General features: G+C 42.8%; 1 protein-coding gene across 9 annotated transcripts in view; it reads left to right on the top strand.

Moving 5' to 3' along the window:
• The window catches only part of TENM4 (teneurin transmembrane protein 4), a 1,040,112-nt gene that overhangs the window by 742,735 nt on the left and 274,799 nt on the right, over positions 1–22,578 (top strand). For 8 of the 9 annotated variants that reach the window (XM_075198625.1, XM_075198627.1, XM_075198629.1 and 5 more), the window contains exon 7: positions 19,005–19,115. The exons of the other annotated variant lie outside the window; for it this stretch is intronic. In XM_075198625.1, the coding sequence (XP_075054726.1) occupies positions 19,005–19,115 (111 nt within the window). The remainder of the gene's footprint in view (positions 1–19,004; positions 19,116–22,578) is intronic. 9 annotated transcript variants of the gene reach the window in all.

The raw sequence follows: 22,578 nt of genomic DNA, 5'->3' as shown, positions 1-22,578 counted from the left end.
GCCCTTTTATTCCCTGGGATCCACCAAAGCTTCACCCAGGGCTCGGCAACAAGTCCAACCCACTGGAAGGGAGGACCAACGATGGTTTCAGGGGTCCAGAACCTCAGGGCCACACAGCCAGGGGCAAACACAGGATTTGTAGAGGGGGGTTTCCACACCACGCCACCAGTGGGCGTGACCAGCATGCATGGCGGCGTAGCTATAATATTAGACAGTGCTTGGCTGCTCTCCAACTCTTCCTACCCCTATAATATACATGGGCATACCTAACAGTAGTGCACGCAGCTCTCTCTTTTCGAGCAGAGCCGTGTGAAGCGGGGGCAGGGTCCAGCCACCTCAATTATACAGTGCCCCAGGCTTGGAGAGGGGTTTCCGGGCACTAGGAAACCCCCCCTCAGTTTGCTTTAGACAGCCCTTCCTAGATCTTTCGGGGACGTGCCCGAAAGGGCCTACCCGTGCCCTAAAATCCAGAAACGTGAAAACATAAAAGTGAAAGTGACAAACTTGGAGAAAAAATAAATAGTGCTGAGTGGGTACGGCCCCAGCCTAATGGCTGAGCTGCTTGTAAAAATTTTCTCGCCCAACCAAAAGGCCAGGGCAAAGAATGTAGCGGTGCTTAAAAGAAAGTGGTCAGAAGTGCATGGGTGCCAACATAATCACGTGATATCTGTATTAAGGTCTCCTGACCCGAGATTTATGGCACTCCCGGATCGCCACTCCCCAGAGTCACAATTATCCCAGGCTTTCAAAGCTGCCTAACCGGCCCCCTGGCCAGAGGACCAAGTGCAGCTCTGCCACAACTACACTCGATCTTAGCCAAAAGGCAGAGAAGTGATATCAATAGCTGATGATGTTGATGTAAAAAATAAAAATATTATGTAACAGGTTAACGATGAAGGATCCCAGTGCACTGGGAGTACCATTGTTTTATTCTGGGGAGACAGATCTATAGCACCTGTATATTTACCAGTACAGTGATACAACCCCTGTAAATGTTATATCACAGAGATAGAGAATTAGATTTCACCCCAATTTAACAATAAATTGTCACTGGGGGAACTGAGCGTTGTATGGATCTATGCCTCCCCCGGCGCTACTGGCTGCACTTAGACACGCCCACATGGACATGGCACACCCCAAATGTGACATGGCCACGCCCACCTTTGTGTGACCACGCCCCCTCTAGATCACACGTACTATGAAATACTGTATTATAATAACATCTGCGGGTCATGTTAAGCGGTTCTGAGTATATCTGAGTATCCAGGAGATGTTCCTGATGACTGTGTTCATGTGGTAACCAGACTGTGTTTGTAGAGAGCAATTCCCTGAATTTTAATCCAAAAGAGATTTAAAAATGAATAAATAAAAAGAATTAGCGTGTCAGTCTCATACATGATCATTATGCTGGAATGTAAGTAACACGAAATGGCCGTGTCAGGTTGTCAGACTTCAGGCTGGGCGTCTGACATGAATTATCTCCCTCTCTGTATCACATTAGATTTCCTCTACGCGGCCGTGCCAGCTTCTGCCCCGAGCCACATCTGCATTTGGGGCGAACATCCAAACACTCTCCAAGTATGGAACGGGTTAAAAATCGATTAACGCGTAGCTTGACGGAGAACACGTGTGTGTGTAACATGAGGAGGACCCGCACGCCTGTGTTCCATCTACACGCTACATCGAGAAATATTATTTATGTTACAGCTAGAGTCAGGAGGCTTATATTAGCCAGACTAATGCGGGTAATATCAAAAGTAAGTGTTTCCAGAGGCATTTTCAGGTCAACCGTAGTCTGACAGTGTATAACAGAAGACACCAAAACACACATGAAAAGCTTATATATCTGCCCCTTCTCCAACAAGGAGAAGGTCTCAGTGCTCTGTACACTCACTGCGCTCTGATTGGATGGTACGGCAGTGCGCTGCGGTTCTGGTGTCTGAGGAACCCGCTGTTCTGAGCTCATCATCCCAGTGATATAGTATTGGCAGGAGAAGGTTGGATCTCAGTGCTCTGTACACTCACTGCGCTCTGATTGGATGGTACGGCAGCTGTCCAATCATTGCTCTCGACACAAACGTTGCGAGTGCAGCTCGTGGCCTATATATATATATAAATATGCACCGATAAGGCGTCTTGTATCGCACCTTATATAGCACCATGTATCGCGTTGATAAATTATCACCTCACCGCAGTTTCTGGCTCGGTTTCACCCAGCAGCCTCAGCGATACTGGTGCACAATGGTAAGCCGCTTACCGTAAGCGTTAACGTCAGGCTTCGCCAGGCCAGTCTGGGGGGACAGGAATACTTCCTTACCTTATTTTGGAGAGACACCCTGACCACACAAGCGGCAGGGCTTAACAGGAAAGTGGGGGGTGTTTGGGCTGGAATTCCCCTGTGGGGGCGGAGTTTGTTTGGAACATGGGAGGGGCTTATTTTGCCCCACTTTTACAATTCTAAATGTTGGGGGGTATGGATTTGCACGTGCATGACCTGGGTAGGTTTTCATGGAGAAGCTGTCGCTGGCATTAACCGTTTAAGTTATAGAACGAAGCTTTATCTTCAGCAAATGCCCCACACTTCATTCTCCAATTTTCACAGTGGGTAGAGGGGTGTGGTCTTGTGGACTGTCAGATATGGGTGTGGCCTGGGCAGACAACAGGGGTGTGGTTTAATGTGAATTATTTTTTTTTAATTGGTCCTGTTGGGCGGTATGTGGGTTGTATGACCAGCTCTCCCACCAGCAGAATAGGAGACAGGAACAGGGTTGAGTCTATAATGAGGCTTTGATGGAGCAGTAAAATAAAGGAAATTCATTTTAAAAAATGCCAATTACTTTATGTAAATGTATACGTTGGATGCCTCTTTAATGTTATATTTATCTGCTCACAAGTCGTATGCAAAAGTTGCAGTTGGTTTGAATAACGGCATGAGAAGGCAACAATATAATAACATTATTTATAGTCCGTAGATTTCAGCAATAACTTAAAAACCATTTTTATTTTTTGCTAATTGATGTATTTGTTGTAAGAAACAGAATAGGTATTTCTCTGCCTCGTCTGATGCAAGGGTCTCAGGAATAACAGGATGGATTAATAAATCCCTTTCAATGAATTGTGGTGCCAAAGGCCTCGTCTCTCTTCCGCCGTGCTTTGTTCTGGCGGCTCAGCGGGTCTGAACGCAGCTCCTGTCGCCGCGCATTTACGTTACGGGGGTCTTTAGTGCATAACACAGCTATCTCTCGGTCGCACCTCTGGCTCTCCTGTCACTCCCCCTGCGTCCTGCATGCCTTATCCATTTTAATTGAAGTGCTTTGTGTATTTCCTCGATCAAACACTTCTCTGCTGGAGGCTCTGACAGCAAAGCAGAAAAAAAGAGGATATGTCATTAGAAAATTCAACAGTACTCGTGTAATAACCGCGACTTATTTTCACGTTGAACCTGGAGCCAACTAAATATTTGCATTTTTGTCGAAAAATGTACCTTTCTTCACATGTCAGAATAGATTTGTAGCTCAAGAGAGGGAATCCATCTTTATTCCCAAGTCACTGACTTGAGTCAGTACTGTACATTGTGCCCCTGTAATATCTCTGGTTCTTTGTGAATTGATAGGCTGCCTTCTCGTGACTAAACTTCAACCCACAAAATGGCTGCCCCCGCTGTGTGTGACAGGTTCACTCTAACCACTCATGTCAACGGTTAAACCACCAGCAGTTGCAGCCTGGCGCTGAAGAATAGATCATTGTAGCTGGATTCTTACTCGTATGAGATCATATGTAAGAGATAATAGTGGAAACCACAGTGATTTAAACAAAGAGTCTGCCTCAGGGGAGTGCCTAGCAAATCTGCTGTCTGGTGTGACTTCTAAAATGGCGCCAGGGCTGTCCTTACCACTAGGCGAACCTAAGAGCTCGCCTAGGGTTGCCAAGGTGTAAGGGGCGCCTAAAGCACTACGTGAGTGATAATTTGAGCGCAGTAGAGAGGCAGCGGTTGGCAGGTAGTTACCTGTGGTAACATTGTTAATGTGGCGCTGGGCTGTGATGTCATAGACTAGCGCCAGACCTCATGTCTGACCGGGACAGAAGTTGCCGCCCTCATCTGCTCCACACAAGGTAAGAAGGGGAAGGTGAGGGGGGGCACCCAGGATGCGTTTGATGGCCATGAATGGCGCCCCTCATATAACTTACAGTAAAATAAACATTTGCATATGTGTGGTGTCCACTTTTAAAGACAATTAGTGTAATTGCTAAATATTATTGGCTCTACCAGCAAGATAACAAAATGTATTCACTTGCTGCAAGATCGTGGCATTTTTAAGGTAATTGCCTTTATTGTGCATGCCGCCTCAGGCGTCTGCCTCAGTATGGGCTCACCACTGGCCCGCCTGACAATTCTACACAAGAGAAGCCCAAAGACATTACCAGGATGAGAGGAAACTGTACAGCGTGATATTGATTTCACCTGGCTGCTCCTAACCTCTAAAATGCTGTCCCCTACGTCTGTCTCTGAATCCATTGCGGACTATCCCAATGCAACTCTGAGCTTAATAAAAGGACAGTATATACATATTTTACATTCATATCCATTTAGTTGCAATAAAATAATTAGCTATTTATTATTAACTTTTCTGCTGTCTTCTGGTGCACAAATAATCATATACTCAGGGCCCTTAGTGAATGACAGCAACACTAGAGTTGTTTCCAAGCTATGTCTTTACCAGCTGGAGATTTCGTCCGACATGTATCAATTCAGTTTGAAAAGATGCAAGTCTGGGCTCTCATATCCTTTTCTTCTCTGTTCCCTGCTGCAGAACTTAGCAGTAAAAATGAGTTTGCAATTCATCTTATAATGAGTTGAAAGATATGAATTTAAATGAAAACATATCAGTAGACATCTCCTTTAAATCTTGGGCTGCCAACTACCCGTGACTACGCCACAGTTTGCCCATTACTCATACTTGCCAACTTTTCCTCGTTGGCTTCAGGGAGATCCCGGGGGAGGTGGGTGTGTGGGGGCGGGGCTTGACTAATTGCATCATTTTGGCCCCACCCCCTAAACAATTGTCACAATTTTGGGCAATTACAGCAGGGGCGGGGGCTAAGATGACGCAATATTTGCCTCATTAAGCCCAGCCCCCACCACTTATCTATTGCGAATGCAAGGACCAGGAGGTTGCCCTGCTGTCCTGGAGCCCGGTAGGTCTCCCAGAAATGCGGGAGTCTGGGAGAGTAGGCAACTATGCGTTAAAGAAAAGCACCTAATGAATCTCTAGAGACTGAAGTGTCTTTAACATTTCTGTCTCCATTACTGAAGTCATGTTGTCTTACCTGTCAGTCTATGATTAAATCTTGGTCTCCATGAAAATGGCCACCTCCATAGGCATCAATATATGGACATAGGACACAATTTCTGAACTGTGTCATCATGCCACAGATGGCGAAGCCAACCACGTCTTGTACTGGCTCAGCATCAGGGAGAATGCCAGACACTTCAGGGAGTGAGGGAGATCACCCCTATTTCAGGGAGTCTCCCTGACATTCAGAAAGAGTTGGCAAGTATGCAATTACTTAAAATATCAAAGCTGTGTTTCAAACGTCAGTACTTCAACCATAATGTTTTCTCTCATTGCACTTGTTACATCATGTACTGTTGGTTTGTAATCATCTTGTACAGAGCTGCGGACACCATCTCACACCACACATAGAAAATTATACATCTGTTCATACAACGCACAATCCGTTGTGTACAAATTCTACTGGATTGTTTTTCCTTGGTTAAATGTTTTATTCATTACACACACAAAAATATGCTAATAGTTTGCCTTTAGCTGTCCCAATCCATAGAACGTGGAGCAGCACCTTGTGTGTCGCCATAAATCACCCGGCCAGTCGATGTGCACGCTTATCGATCCTGTCTTTGGTGTTGTTGGAAATGATATGTAAGCATGTATCAATCTAAAATATTTTATTTATAGCTTTGAATTGATTTATAGGAAGTGTCACATAGGAGATGGACGGAGTCATCGTGCTTACCGAGACGCAACAGCGCACAACACTCGTTTTGCTGTCAATCACTTAAATTTGTATCCAAATTTAAAGGGCATGGGGTTAATAATGCGGTCTAATTTCAGTCACACACACACACAATGAATTTTTAGGTTTTATAGATTCTGTGGAGAATTTTGGAGCTATAATTAATGAAAACGCTTATATTCATCATTGGCTACTTTCCAGGATTAAGGAGAGAGCTGTCAGACTCCAGGGAGAGTAAACAAGAGAACTTACCTGCCACAAGGTGGGCAGGGATATGCAGAAAGGATGCAAATTGCAACATCACCCACCTAAGGCTGGGTACACATTATAGAAAATTTCTCCAGATGCGATATCGTTAACAATATTACCAATGACTTAAAGTACCGATCAGCAGCAGATTCATGTGTACACACTATACACATTTTACATGATTTACCTTCATCTGTCATAACCATCAGCTGAAAAGATCCTGACTCTGCACACGCTATGGAGATCTATGGACACTGCTGGTTGTCAGTGCGTACACACTGCAGATTTTGCCCGACATCGTTCCATCATTGAACAAGATTTTTAGTCCTTTTAAAAAACAAATCAAACGATACATTGTGCTTTGGAACGATAATCGTTCAACATTGTAGTGTACACACTAATGTGATATCCGGCCGAAAGGACGTTTATTGTGTGATTGGCTCGATAATCGGGTGAAAAATCTGTACCTAAGTGACCACTGTGTTGGTTGGGACTTAATGACCATGCAAATTTGTCTCATTCCCCTGATGATTCAAATCACGTCTTCGAAACCCCCCTCCCCTTCATTGAGCAAAGGCAGGACAGCTGGATGGATCTTCCTGCTGAGAAATAGAGGTACAAAACAGCTTTAGAATGTGCTTTATTTCCCCTCAAGGCAGCAATATAATAACAATGATTGGCTATTGGTCAATTTATAAAATATACCGGTACTAATAATAGCAAACTTTTTATTAAACGTAAACGCCAGCAATAAAGGTTTGAAGAATATAGATAGTGGCATTTCTTTCTCCATTCATTATCATCATCATTTATTTATATAGCGCCACTAATTCCGCAGCGCTGTACAGAGAACCCATTCACATCAGTCCTTGCCCCATTGGAGCTTACACTCTAAATTCCCTAACATACACACTCAGACAGAAAGAGAGAGAGAGAGACTAGGGTCAATTTGACGATTAACCTACTAGTATGTTTTTGGAGTGTGGGAGGAAACCGGAGCACCCGGAGGAAACCCATGCAAACACGGGGAGAACATACAAACTCCACACAGATAAGGCCATGGTTGGGAATTGAACTCATGACCCCTGTGCTGTGAGGCAGAAGTGCTAACCACTGAGCCAACATGTTGCACATGATACATTATAATGAGTGTCTATTGATATTAGTGCTGATTGCTATAAAGTACACAATATTTTGCATAAAAGTGTTATTGTTATTTTATGGAAGAAATGTTTGGTATGAGTTAAGCTAAATGAATATATTCACTATAATATTTATAGCTACCCGTCTAACATAGAGGTTTATGCACAGTGGAACTGAAAGCCCAAATTTCGGGGGCTGCACATATTGTCGGCAATTACTGTAGACATTTCCACTAATTTTTCACACACCTCTATGGGGTGCAAGTAAATATGAGCAGAGATTTCAGCCATAACATTGGCACAAGGTGTCTCCGCGGACGTTTTGGAGACACCACGCACCGTATTGAATCTCCCTCTTGGATTTCACTAATAAAAAAATAAATACAGTGTAAAAGATGTATCACTGTATAGATTACATTTATTTTAAAAATGTAAAAAAAAAATTGTTAAATATTATTGACAGAGACTTCAAATCAGGACTGTCCCTTTCTAAATAAGAACAGTCGGGAAGTGGATATGTTAGTGCGAGTTAATTTACCAATTTTGCTTCCTATTCTCAGTCTTCCTCTTAATTAGTAACAATAAATAGTAATATTTTAAACATATCTAACATGCTGAAAAGTTGAAAACGGCAAAAGTGAAATATAAAATAACGACACGCTTCATAGAACTGCAATTTGAATCAAATCCCTCATTGAGGAAAACATGCCACTATTTAAATGAAGATGGGGTTTTGCTAGTTATTAGGAATTTTTCAGATGGAAGCAAATGTCGCCTTTTTAGATACCGGAGCGGTTTTTCCAATAATTACTTGTGAAGTGCGTTGAGAAATGTATTTTTCATTACATAGTTAATAGGAGAAGCTGATGTGTTTAATAAATTATAAAGAGAAAACGGGTACTGACATAAATCACACAATTTAGCATATACCAGGAGTGTGCAGAAGTGACTGACCTCACAAGACTATAATTATATCCAATAAGGGTTCACCAATGTATGAACCAAACTGAATGAAACCAAAGTTTAATGGAAATTGAGTTAAATTTTAAAATATTTACTGGATCATTTAAAAAAAAATCAATCAGCTTAGGTTACCTAAGTAATAAAATAATTGATCCAGCCCAATTATAATCACTGACTAACTGACTAACTTTCTCATCTCCATATCTGTGTTGAGCAGTTCCTGTATACAGGGACAATCCTGAAACTCAGCACGAGTCTTAGGGTGAAATAATAAATATCCAAATTGGCTGGTATGTGTTCTGTATGTGCGGCCTGAGTTCATGTGATAGTGAACTGGTCTCTGCATTATATGGCCGTCATAGAATATTATATATGGCTCTTTGTATTGTGTTGTGGTCACTTAGATGTTCTCTGCATTGTATATACATCCCTATAGTGCTCTCTGTATTGTATATACATCCCTAGAATGCTCTCTGTATTGTATATACATCCCTAGAATGCTCTCTGCATTGTATATCGGTTACTAGGATGCTCTCTGCATTGTATATACATCCCTACAATGCTCTCTGCATTGTATATCGGTTACTAGGATGCTCTCTGCATTGTATATACATCCCTACAATGCTCTCTGCATTATATATACATCCCTAGAATGCTCTCTGCATTACATATACATCCCTAGAATGCTCTCTGCATTGCATATACATCCCTAGAATGCTCTCTGCATTGTATATACATCCCTAGAATGCTCTCTGCATTGTATATACATCCCTAGAATGCTCTCTGCATTGTATATACATCCCTAGAATGCTCTCTGCATTGTATATCGGTTACTAGGGTGCTCTCTGCATTGTATATACATCCCTAGAATGCTCTCTGCATTGTATATCGGTTACTAGGTTGCTCTTTGCATTGTATATCAGTTACTAGGTTGCTCTCTGCATTGTATATACATCCCTAAAATGCTCTCTGCATTATATATCGGTTATTAGAATGCTCTCTGCATTGTATATACATCCCTAGAATGCTCTCTGCATTGTATATCGGTTACTAGGATGCTCTCTGCATTGTATATACATCCCTACAATGCTCTCTGCATTGTATATCAGTTACTAGGATGCTCTCTGCATTGTATATACATCCCTAGAATGCTCTCTGCATTATATATACATCCCTAGAATGCTCTCTGCATTGTATATACATCCCTAGAATGCTCTCTGCATTGCATATACATCCCTAGAATGCTCTCTGCATTGCATATACATCCCTAGAATGCTCTCTGCATTGCATATACATCCCTAGAATGCTCTCTGCATTGTATATACATCCCTAGAATGCTCTCTGCATTGTATATCGGTTACGAAGATGCTCTTTGCCTTGTACATCTGTCAGTAGTATACTCTAAACATTGCTCTGGCACTCCTACGCCTCTAGGCATGCCTCTTGCTTACTGATCATACTTTTGCCAAATGCTCTGTGGCAGGATGTGCGCTTTTATACCCACAGGGATGAAGGGGGCACCAAACAGGGGGCAGCCGACTTCCGTCACTTGGGACGGACCAGCTGCCTGTCTCCAGCTTGCGATTTATTAGTGTCCCATCCCCTGTATGAGCTGGGCTACACTTGTAATAATACCAGCAATCATGTTTAATGTGACCATTCTTGATGCGTGCTTGGCACTGTGATGCCCTTTCTTAACCATAGAGGTTCTTATAGGACCAACTATACTTATGTCCGACTGCTGGAGAGTGGAGGAAACATGTGTAATAATGTGCATGTCCCAGTATTCAATAGAGTCCTCAAGACTGTTTGGTTAATTGCAAACAGTGTTAAAATATCAGAAGGTGTTAAAAACAGACTTTGTGACTATAGCAATTAGCAGGTTCACAAAATAATTGCAAAACAGTTGTAAGAATGTTGCAAATAGTGATGTGATTAACATTGTGAAATAAAAAATACTGAAAAAATAACTACTGAAAGGTAAAGTCAGCAATTTTTAGCAAACAGGATATAAATGCTGAGGATATTTCTCTTATGTAGCTCCCAACATTGTTGTTGTTATCGTGTTAACTGCTAGGAGCAAAGGTTACATGTTTACTCCTAACTTTTCCATTCCCTTATTAAATAATCCTATTAGTATTCACGGACTATGTAAACCAACTTGCATTCATGAAGATCATTGGTTTTAGTTTTAAAAAAAAACAGGATTACTGTTTTTGCAGTTTTTAAATATCAATAAATGATTATATTTTTAATAGTCCGATATTACCCCTGACAATGGAAACTGCATGACCACATCTGTCCATTTATTTTCCACTTACAGAATTAGCTTAGTAGAGAAGCTCGAGCTGGCTCATGTGCAATTAAAAACTGTTTCCACAAATATGTTCTAAATTTCACCTAAATTCTCCTAAAAAAAACAAAAACAACAAAGAAATCCAGCAAAGTGCAAGAAAATTAAACACGTTTGTCATGGATCAGAGCTGGTTTGCAAACTTTTAAACAAATTAGTTCATGAAGTTCAATTTTTAAAAATACTTTTTTTATTCATTAAAAATATTACTTAAATAGTGTTTACATTTTTTTTTTAAAAAAAAACAACAATCATTTTGACACGTATTTAGATCACTAAAGGCGAACATTGGATCCGAGCCACGAATTTCAAACCACAAATTCAAAATCAGCGTCTATTGGTAATTGTACCGCGACATGTTTGTGGCCATCGAAGTGGTGAATGATGAGCAGCTCTAACAGCCAGCGATTGCGCTATACACAGCGCGCTGTCCAGCTCGCCATCGATTGAAGAATAAATATATACGTCTGCTGATAGAGCAGCTGATATTATTTCGATTCTAACGGTTAGTTTTAGAGAAAAAAGGACGAGGGGCCTGATTCATTAAGGATGAGACTTCTTATTTCAGTCTCCTGGACAAAACCGTGTTACAATGCAAGGGGTGCAAATTAGTTTTCTGTTTTGCACATAAGTTACATACTGACTGTTTTTTCATGTAGCACACAAATAACAACTTTAAATTTCAGTGTACAAATAAGCTATCAAGTATCTGTGTGCTACATGAATAAAAAGTCAGTATTTAACTTATGTGCAAAACAAAATACTAATTTGCACCCCTTGCATTGTAACATGGTTTTGTCCAGGAGACTGAAATAAGAAGTTTCTTAAGTTAAGATCCTTAATGAATCAGGCCCGAGGTGATTAAGTACGACAATTCCAACCCTCGATGTTTACTTCAAAAATGTCTTTCTGATATCTTTAACTTTAATCCATATAATTAATTACTGGTCCAGTTTTGTCACACAGATTAAACGCGGACTCTTCACTTGTTTGATAATTATGAAATTAACAGAAATAGAGGAGTATTGATTTTCCCACGGCCAGCCTGCCTTTATATTCTACGCATGGTGCCTTCACCGACTGCATCCTGAAATACTTGGAGTGATGCCTGAGGCGAATGTCACTAGCGATTCTGTTATCTCAAATGATGCATTTGATGAACTTGTTGCAGGCTATGGTCAACAGTTTGCCCGGTGGGAATCGGTATTTATTTAATCTCATATAGATGACTGAAAATCTGAGGTAGCCTGTGATCTTGTGGCTTGTGGGCACTTTGTACGGGAAGATGAAATCAGTGTCGTCTGACAATTCCCAACCCTTGTGGAACTGTTACACATCCGCCAAGACGGCTGCAAGATACTGACGTAGGCAGAGACCTGGAGGTCACACTTGTTTTATACACTGACACAATTGTAGGCCAGATATAGGTTCATATTTATTGTAACGGGGGTGTTTGCCGGGTATTGGGATCGCGCCATATATAAAGCCGTCATCGATGGCAATTGTTATTGATCTTGATCTTAATAGTGAACCCGATGTCACAGTGACACTTCTCGAGATGTAGACGGAACATGAACAAGCAGAACTTATGGTCAACCAAGCGTACTGAGGAGGAAATGGATCTAGGAGTTACTATCTCAGGTGACATAAAGGCAGGTAAGCAGTGTAACAAAGCAATGAGGAAGGCAAGTCAGATACTTGGTTGTATAGGGAGAGGAGTCAGTAGCAGAAAGAAGAAAATAGAAATGAGGGATGAATTAAACCTGTGGGAAACTAAAAGCTGTGGTTTGGGGTACATAACCATCCTAGACTACTAAGGGTTAACAAAATGAGTAGGTGTGTTAATGTGCAAACAAGTGTCATGAAGGGGCAGGGACAGGGGATTAGTTTAAAAGGAGTGGGATGGAGTTAGCTCACTCTCTTAGCCCAGGACAGCAAACCCTCCCTCCCATTCAGTCCTGGTGCAAGTGTTCGCTACCTGATCGAAGTACAGTACAAATGGCCATAAGATGCATGGGCCAGTTCTGTCAGTGGAGGGTGGTGCGGGGATTCGTGAATGAAGGCCATGATAGGTACGGATGTCAAAGGATGTGTTAGTTATGGGCTGATGTTCAGCTCTAGATGTACCTGGCACCACATGTCGATGGGCCTTGGTATGGTTCGGATGTCGAAGGCCGTGGTAGGTACAGGCTTTGGTTCAGCTCTGGATTTACCTGGCACCACATGTCGGTGTGTCTTGGTATGAGTTGGATGTCAAAGACCGTAGTAGGTATGGTCTGTGGTTCAGCTCTGGATGTAACTGGCATCACATGTCAATGGGCCGTGGTATGGTATGAATGTCGAAGGCCGTGGTAGGTACAGGCTGTGGATCAGCTCTGGATGTACCTGGCACCACATGTCAATGGGCCTTGGTATGGTTTGGATGTTGAAGGCCATGGTAGGTACGGGCTGTGGTTCAGCACTGGATGTACCTGGCACCACATGTCAATGGGCCGTGGTATGGTATGAATGTCAAAGGCTGTGGTAGGTACAGGCTGTGGATCAGCTCTGGATGTACCTGGCACCACATGTCGGTGGGTCTTGGTATGGTTCGGATGTTGAAGGCCATGGTAGGTACGGGCTGTGGTTCAGCACTGGATGTACTTGGCACCACATGTCGATGGGCCTTGGTACGGTTCGGATGTTGTGGTTCAACTACGGAGGTAACAGGAGGCGCTCGGTGTGTGAAAACAGCATGGTCTGCCGTCCTGCGGCTGGTGCAGCCTTTTACTTGGTAGGTGAACACTGTACGGTATAACCAAAGTAGGTGAGCACACATTTATGGTAGTCAGGTGTTTGGAACCTGTGCCCTTCGAAAGAATCAGCTTAGGTTCGGAGCAAGTACAGCTCATCTTGGCTGACTCGATTAGCCCAGAAGGGTGCGGGTCCGGATAGCCTGGGGACGGCTGTCCCATTAAGTTTAACACACAATGTGCATTTTGGATGGACAAGGTTGAATACAGTGTTCTCCCGCCACATAGCAGCTGCGGTTTATTTAAATAAATAAGAGTTATTTGCCAAGAAGTCAGTGAGGCGTCTTTTATTATGTTACTTAAGATTTAAGGTTAAGCCTAAGGTCTGTTGGTTATATTACCAACCATAAGCATTTCAATAATAATGCCACTGTATAGGTCATTGGTACGGCCTCATCTAGAACACTGTGTTCAGTTCTCTAGGTCATGCGCCTGAGTCAATAAAAAAAGCCTGGGCAAAACCATGTTGCATTGGAGGGGGAGGTAAATTTAAAATGTGGGGACAGATTTATAGTTGGGTAGGATATGTCCTAGATTAACTTTAAATTACAGTGTAAAAATAAAGCTATCAAGTATTTGTGTGCTAGATGACAAACAGCCAGTATTTGACTTATGTGCAAAATAATAAACTAATTTGCACCCCTTGTATTGTAACATGGTTTGTCCAGGAGCAAACTTACAAATTTTTTTTGCTTTGCTCTCCTTAATGACTCCGACTTAGGGCCGGATTTACCGCTAGGCAACCTAGGCACCTGCCTAGGGCCTAGCGGCTCTCGCGGGGGCCCGGCTTGGGGGGACAAGAGCAAATTGAAAATAATAAATAAAAAAATTCGCCCCTCCCCCGACTCGCGGCACCACATGACAGGTGTCATCCCATGTGTGAAGGGGATGCAGCTCCTAGATGGAAAAATGTAAGTTGGGGGAGGGGTAGGGTAGTATAATAATAGTGTGTGTATTATGTATGTGAGGGGCCACTGTCTGTGTGTATTATGTGTTTGTGAGGGGCCACTGTCTGTGTGTATTATGTGTTTGTGAGGGGCCACTGTCTGTGTGTATTATGTGCTTGTGAGGGGCCACTGTCTGTATTGTGTGTGTGTGTGAGGGGCCACTGCGTGCGTGTATTGTGTGTGTGAGGGGCCCGTGCGTGTATTGTGTGTGTGTGTGTGTGTGAGGGGCCACTGCTTGTGTGTATTGTGTGTGTGTGTGAGGGGCCACTGCGTGCGTGTATTGTGTGTGTGTGTGTGAGGGGCCACTGCGTGCGTGTATTGTGTGTGTGTGTGTGACGGGCCACTGCGTGCGTGTATTGTGTGTGTGTGAGGGGCCACTGCGTGCGTGTATTGTGTGTGTGTGTGTGTGTGTGAGGGGCCACTGCTTGTGTGTATTATGTGTGTGTGTGTGAGGGGCCGCTGCGTGCGTGTATTATGTGTGTGTGAGGGGCCACTGTGTGTGTGTATTATGTGTGTGTGAGGGGCCACTGTTTGTGTGTGTATTATGTGTGTGTGAGGGGCCACTGTGTGTGTGAAGGGGGGGGGGGGCAAACCGATATCTTGCCTAGGGCCCCATGAGGTGTAAATCTGGCTCTGCTCCAACTCCATATCTCCAGAAGGATATAAGTACATTAGAGACTGTACAAAGAAGGGTAACCAAAATGGTGCATGATCAGCACAGTGGCTTAGTGGTTAGCACTTCTGCCTCTCAGTACTGGGGTCATGAGTTCAATTCCCGTCCATGGCCTTATCTGTGTGCAGTTTGTATGTTCTCCACGTGTTTGCGTGGGTTTCCTCCAGGTGCTCCGGTTTCCTCCCACACTCCAAAAACATACTGGTAGGTTAATTGACTGTTAACAAATTGACCCTGGTCTATCTTTCTGTGTGTGTTAGGATATTTAGACTGTAAGCTCCAATGGGACAGGGACTGATGTGAGGGAGTTCTCTGTACATTGCTGCAGAATTAGTGGCGCTATATAAATAAATGTTGATGATAATGATGGCCTATAGCGCAAAACATACCTGAAAAGACTAAAAGATCTTAATATATATAGTTTGGAGCAGAGAAGGGAACAGGGGACATGATAGAAACTTTCAGATATATAAAGGGTTCTAACAAGGTGCAGGAGGGAAACAAAGTATTAGAACACGAGGACATGTACTGACACTGGAGGGAAGAGAAGTATTAGAACACGAGGACATGTACTGACACTGGGGGGAAGAGAAGTATTAGAACACGAGGACATGTACTGACACTGGGGGGAAGAGAAGTATTAGAACACGAGGACATGTACTGACACTGGGGAGAAGTAGGTTCAGATTTAAGGAACAATTTCTTCACAGAAAGTATAGTGGATAAGTGGAATAGCCTCCCATCAGAGGTGGTAGAGGATAATACAGTAGAGCAGTTTAAACATGCTTGGGATAGACATAAGGATATCCTTACAACGAACTAAGGATCAAATAGGGTTTGAGGTTACCATAGGTTAAATGGGCCTAGTGGTTGTTATCTGCTGTCAAATTCTATGTTTCTCTGTCATCACGTTCATATAGGAAGGTTTACTGTAATCTCGGACAAATGATGTTAGAGATAAATATTATAAGGGCATAATGAGACCAGTCAGTGGTTTAGATTACAGGTGACTGGATACCCCTAATACAATGTAGAATGTAGACTATGCTAATATGACGTTCATATACACTGTACCATATACTGTATAATCTATGCTAGGGGTCCAACGAGCCGCGAGGCGTGATACCGCAAACTGCATAATGTTTGGGGCCAAAATGCTGCAGTTATCTGCAAATCATGTCATTGAGGCATGGGCAGCACGGTGGCTCAGTGGTTAGCACTTCTGCCTTACAGCACTGGGGTCATGAGTTCAATTACTGACCATGGCCTTATCTGTAAAGGAGTTTGTATGTTCTCCCCGAGTTTGCGCGGGTTTCCTCCGGGTGCTCCGGTTTCCTCCCACACTCCAAAAACATACTGGTAGGTTAATTGGCTGCTATCAAATTGACCCTAGTCTGTGTGTATATTAGGGAATTTCGACTGTAAACTCCAATGAGGCAGGGACTGATGGGAATGAGTTCTCTGTACAGCGGTGGCGCTATATAAATAAATGAGGATGATGATGATGATGATGATTGAGGCCCCTGTCCAGGAGAAATGCCTGCTCTCCCAAAGGTCTTCCCAAAATTTTAGAAGTCTCCTGGGCGTTTCGGGAGAGTAGACAAGTATGGAAAAATGTTACATCGACCGGCCCCATAGTAAAATTTGTTGTTCCTCTTACTTGGGATCCTCTTTTGTCAACGCCCAATCAAGCCTGGATTTAATTTCCTGGACCTCTATCTGTGTTTTCATAATCCCCTTGACCACCCACATCACAATGGCATTCTCAGTCCTATATAATATAGAGTAGAGGGTTCCTAGTTATATATATTCACCATCTATTGACATTCCTACTAGGCGTTAATTTCATATTTATTAATATCCTGCTATTTGTCTGTGCTCGTATTGTGTTGTAGATCTCAGTGCGCTGTCATTACCTCCCGTCCTATTCAGTGAAAGTAGTAACATTGTACAGAGACGTCTCATCATTCTGGGACTATAATAATGCAGAATTTAGAGATTTCATATTTCTCTTCTGCATCAGATAACAAAAAAAATAATTTGTAGAAAGATTTGCTGCTTCTGTACAATGCAGTGTAATTCCATGTCTGGGGAACAATACAAATAATATGGGGGACTTGCTATTGTGTCATTGTTGCTTATTTCAACATTTTGTGGTAGGCTTTGCCTTGAACCATTCGTTAGGTCAGAGCACAGTTGTCGGCCAAGTTTTTAGAGAATTTAGAGATGCCCGAGGTCATCTGTACTAACAAATACTGTTTTTATTGCACTTTTCAACCCAGCTCAAATCACAAAATCACATACTTATGTCCATCTGCTCTTAGCACGTGTGGTCCACCAACACTGAGGGGCGATTTACTTGTCCCTTAAATGCAATTAATCTACAATTTGTTTTCTTTGAGATTTATTTTGTAACGTTGTTTAAAAGGGCAAATCTGCACAAAAGTGTAACAACCAAACCGTCAAGTTAAAACATCAGAGCCACCACAAGCCCTTATAATTATAACAGACCTCATATGACACTCAGACTCCTCACTCACCCCAAAAACACCCGTAGATTTCTCACAATACAGACTCACTCAAAACACAGCCATATGCGCTTTAGACGCCATTTGAACCCAATTTACCAACCCAATTTTTTCCAAGCTTTCTCTAAAACACCCGTCAGTCTCCTCACTCACTTATTTAATAAGAGTTAGGGAATAAAGCAGACACATAAAGCAGGAAGGTACAGTGGGCCACAGGTGAAGTCTCTGAGACTCATGTGATTGTGTCTGGTGACAGGGGCAGTGGGGTGAGGATGGGAATGGAGGCCACAGACTGAGAGTTATATAGTGGAAGGAGCAGGGTCCCCAGCAGCACAGAGTATATTAGGAGATGAGTGATGTGTTAATGAGGACAGGGCTGCATGTGACAGGGGCAGTGTCATGATGTGAGGAGGGGAATGGAGGCAGCAGGAAGCCACAGACTGAGAGTTATATAGTGGAAGGAGCAGGGTCTCCAGCAGCACAGAGTATATCAGAAGATGAATGATGTGTCAGTGAGGACAGGGCTGCATGTGACAGGGGCAGTGACGTGATGTGAGGAGGGCAATGGAGGCAGCAGGAAGCCACAGACTGAGAGTTATATAGTGGAAGGAGCAGGGTCTCCAGCAGCACAGAGTATATCAGGAGATGAGTGATGTGTCAGTGAGGACAGGGCTGCATGTGACAGGGGCAGTGACGTGATGTGAGGAGGGCAATGGAGGCAGCAGGAAGCCACAGACTGAGAGTTATATAGTGGAAGGAGCAGGGTCCCCAGCAGCACAGAGTATATCAGGAGATGAGTGATGTGTTAGTGAGGACAGGGCTGCATGTGACAGGGGCAGTGTCATGATGTGAGGAGGGGAATGGAGGCAGCAGGAAGCCACAGACTGACAGCTATATAGCAGAAGGAGCAGGGTCTCCCAGCAGCACAGAGTATATCAGGAGATGAGTGATGTGTTAGTGAGGACAGAGCTGCATGTGACAGGGGCAGTGGCATGATGTGAGGAGGGCAATGGAGGCAGCAGAAAGCCACAGACTGAGAGTTATATAGTGGAAGGAGCAGGGTCCCCAGCAGCACAGAGTATATCAGGAGATGAGTGATGTGTTAGTGAGGACAGGGCTGCATGTGACAGGGGCAGTGACATGATGTGAGGAGGGGAATGGAGGCAGCTGGAAGCCACAGACTGAGAGTTATATAGTGGAAGCAGGGCAGGGTCTCCTAGCAGCACAGAGCAGTGAAGTGAGGTTCCTGTCAAAATGTGTGGTGTGAAATGCACCGCTGTATAAAAGTTTATGCACCCAACTTGTTAAACCTATTGTTTTACAGACCTTCAAGAAGTGGAGTTGATCAATCCTGCCCTAGAACAGTGTTTCCCAACTACAGTCCTCGGGGACAGCCAGCAGTTCCAGTTTTCAGGATATACCCACAGGAGCACAGGTAGATCAACCAATGGTCTCATTCTGACAGATCCACCTGTGCTAAAGTAGGCTCTGCCACGCCCAGGTGGACTGACATTGGGAACATCAACCCCCTAGTTCCAAGATTTGCAAATATTTACCTGTTTATATAATGAAATGAAGTGAATCCTAAAGTTTCTAAGTGTCTAATGTACATATTAAGATATGAATGTTATTATAGGACTGTACTTAGTTTATATAATGGCGCTATGAAGTATGTTCACCATTCAGTAGAAATGTCATTATCTCACTTCCCCTTAGTATAATCCGTTTATATACTACCATAGCTGTCATCATTCTGATTGAGGTGTGAGGACCCTCTCACAATACAGTAGCTAGTATAGGCAGCGTGATGGCAAGGGACACGTGTGAAATTATTTGGGGCGTGACCTGGAACAGACTAAGAAAATGGCAGAGTGTAGTCACAGATTGATGGGGTAGATTTATCAAACCTAAACAGGAAAAGTGGAGGTGTTGCCCATAGCAACCAATCAGATTCTAGCTATCATTTATCCTGTACATTCTAGAACACTATAGCTAGAATCTGATTGGTTGCTATGGGCAACACCTCTACTTTTCCATTTTAGGTTCGATAAATCTACCCCAATGTCTGACATATGCACATATGTTAGGCTATATCAAAGAAATAATATTTTTGAGTTTACAGTTTACCTTTAATCAAAGCCTTGTGCAGTTGAGAGACGGTCTCAGACCGCAGCCAGACAGACACAGGCTCCAGCTTATTGATCACTCAAATTATAATGAATTGCTTCAGATCAATTACACTTTGACCTTTTTCATGATCAATTAAAGAAAAAAAATCAAAGAAAATTACTTCTAATGGGGCATGATAAATGATATGTAACTGCCTCTTGTCTTATATAGCAGAAAATAATATATGTCTTAGCGATATTGTCTCATAAACACTAGTCATAGATGAGTAAATACCAGCCATACATTAGTTTTTTCTCATCGTGATAGGTCTGAATTTTTATCTAAAATTATCTCCAAGATTGGGGTTTGGGATAATAACTAGACTCTTTAGCATACTTGCCAACTTTTCCTCGTTGGCTTCAGGGAGATCCCGGGGAAGGTGGGCGTGTGGGGGCGGGGCTTGACGAATCGCATCATTTTGGCACCGCCCCCTAATTGATTGTCACAATTTTGGGCAATTACAAGACGGGGCGGGGCTAAGATGTTATGCATTATTAAGCCCCCCCCCTGCCACTAATCTATTGCAGGGGTGAGAACCGGGGGGTCTCCCAGAAATGCGGGAGTCTCACGGACATTCCGGGAGAGTAGACAACTATGCGTTAAAGAAAAGCAGCTAATGAATCTCTAGAGACTGAAGTGTCTTTTACATTTCTGTCTCCATTACTGAAGTCATGTTGTCTTACCTGTCAGTCTATGATTAAATCTTTGTCTCCAAGAAAATGCCCACCTCCATAGGCATCAATACATGGACATAGGACACAATTTCTGAACTGTGTCATCATGCCACAGATGGCGAAGCCAACCACGTCTTGTACTGGTTTAGCATCAGGGAGAATGCCAGACTCTTCAGGGAGTGAGGGAGATCACCCCTATTTCAGGGAGTCTCCCTGACATTCAGGGAGAGTTGGCAAGTATGCTCTTTAGCCCATACTTGCCCATTCTCCTGGAATGTTCGGGAGACTCCGGGTAGAGTCTCCCGGACTCCCGGGACAGCAGGCCATTCTCCCGCATCCTGGAATGGAAGCCTCATGACGCGATTTGTGGTGAAACGCGTCATTTTGGCCCCTCCATCCCCCATCAAAATGACACTTTAAGCCGGTCAAATTAATTACTTGCAGGCTGTAAAACCTTACCAGCCAACATACAGAAAAGGGAGGGAAATTTTACAGGATCCCTCCCACTTCAGTCTTGAAGAGGGTGAAGACGGACCTTAATGCTGACAATCACATCACCGCCCTCCAGAGGGGAGGAATTGTTGTCTAGTATGTTGTTAAACAAAGTTATTTTCTAAGTAAATATATTGCAATGCTCTGTAGCCTTTAATGCTAAGCTTCATTTTAAAACGATAATTCTTTTAATGTCAGCCACAAGTGCAGCAGATGGTGTGTAAACATTATTGTTTCTTTGACATTTCATGTACTGCATGCATTTTTATTTTACAATATGTAAGTGAAACACTATCAATTGTAATCATGTTGAATTGGAATGCACGCAAATTAATCCTGCTGTCTGTTATGTTAGACCTTATAATAAGCAGAATAATACTTGTTGTAATGTTCTGAATAATTATTTATCACACCACGTGCGAGCGCCGAGAGAGAGAGATTTCACGCACATTGTATCAGCGCAGTTCTCCTGCTAATTAGTTAATTCTCTCACAGATAAGTGTGCATATATTATCATTTACGAACAAAAAAAAAATAAGTTTTTGTAATGCAAAATTCCTTCTCTAGTCAGATAACTGAGGCAAACATAATTTTTAATAAGGAGGGAGAAGATTAATTGTAAAATCCCCGATGAATTCATTTTTGTTTCAGTTCCAACAACTTCGCACAATCTACTACTTAATTTACCTCAGAAATTGTAGCCAGTCGCTTCTTGAAGCCATTTTATTTTATTTGACGGCTAAGTAATGCCACATGTTTGGTGCAAATTTCTTGAGTTATTTTGGGCTAAATTTTCTTATTTTGTTTAATTGACCTCTGTTTTTTAAGCTCCGTCTAATAATAAAAACCGTTTGTTTTTTTCCGGTTCCACGATATATAATTTCACCATCATTTAGCAGATAATGGGGATTAAAACAGAACTCTGTGACAGTGTAATAGGCTTCAGATTGAAAATAAATGGCAGTAACAGTTCAAGGTTTATTTTTGTAAAACAGCAGACGTATACGCAGCCGGCGCTAAATTTCTATTGAAAGGATTTCTCTCATGACTGATGATTTAAAAAAATAAATAGGTTAAGGAAATGGCCACAACAGCTTGGCCCGTACTGCGTCTGTAGTTTTAAATGAATATTGATTGTCCAACTGTGGCTATTTCCTCAACCTTAAAACAAAAACAATACACCCATGTCTTCTTGTGTATGTTGGCTTAGAGGGGTCTTTCCACCTTCAGAGCACTTTAATTTATTGTCTGGTACATTCCCTTCTGCAACTATTACTAGATATATTCCTTCTGGAGCAGAGTTGGACAGTTCTGTTGCCCGGGGATACCACACAAAGCTGTTCCCTGGGTGCGATTTTATCCGATGCAGAGTTTTGCGTCGTATCTCATACTTGCACACTCTCCCGGAAAGTCCGGGAGACTCTTGAAATTTGTTTCAGTCTCCCGGCTCCCACAAGAGTTGACATTTCTCCGGCATCCCGGAATTCACCGAGAATCACGTCATTTGACGCGATTCTCGGTGAATCACGCCATTTTGGAAGGTGGGAGGGGGTAGGGCGAGGC

Source organism: Mixophyes fleayi, chromosome 2, assembly GCF_038048845.1.
Source record: "Mixophyes fleayi isolate aMixFle1 chromosome 2, aMixFle1.hap1, whole genome shotgun sequence".
Classification (NCBI taxonomy): domain Eukaryota; kingdom Metazoa; phylum Chordata; class Amphibia; order Anura; family Limnodynastidae; genus Mixophyes; species Mixophyes fleayi.
Note: the sequence above shows the minus strand (reverse complement) of the source record. Positions and strands in the feature narration are given on the sequence as shown.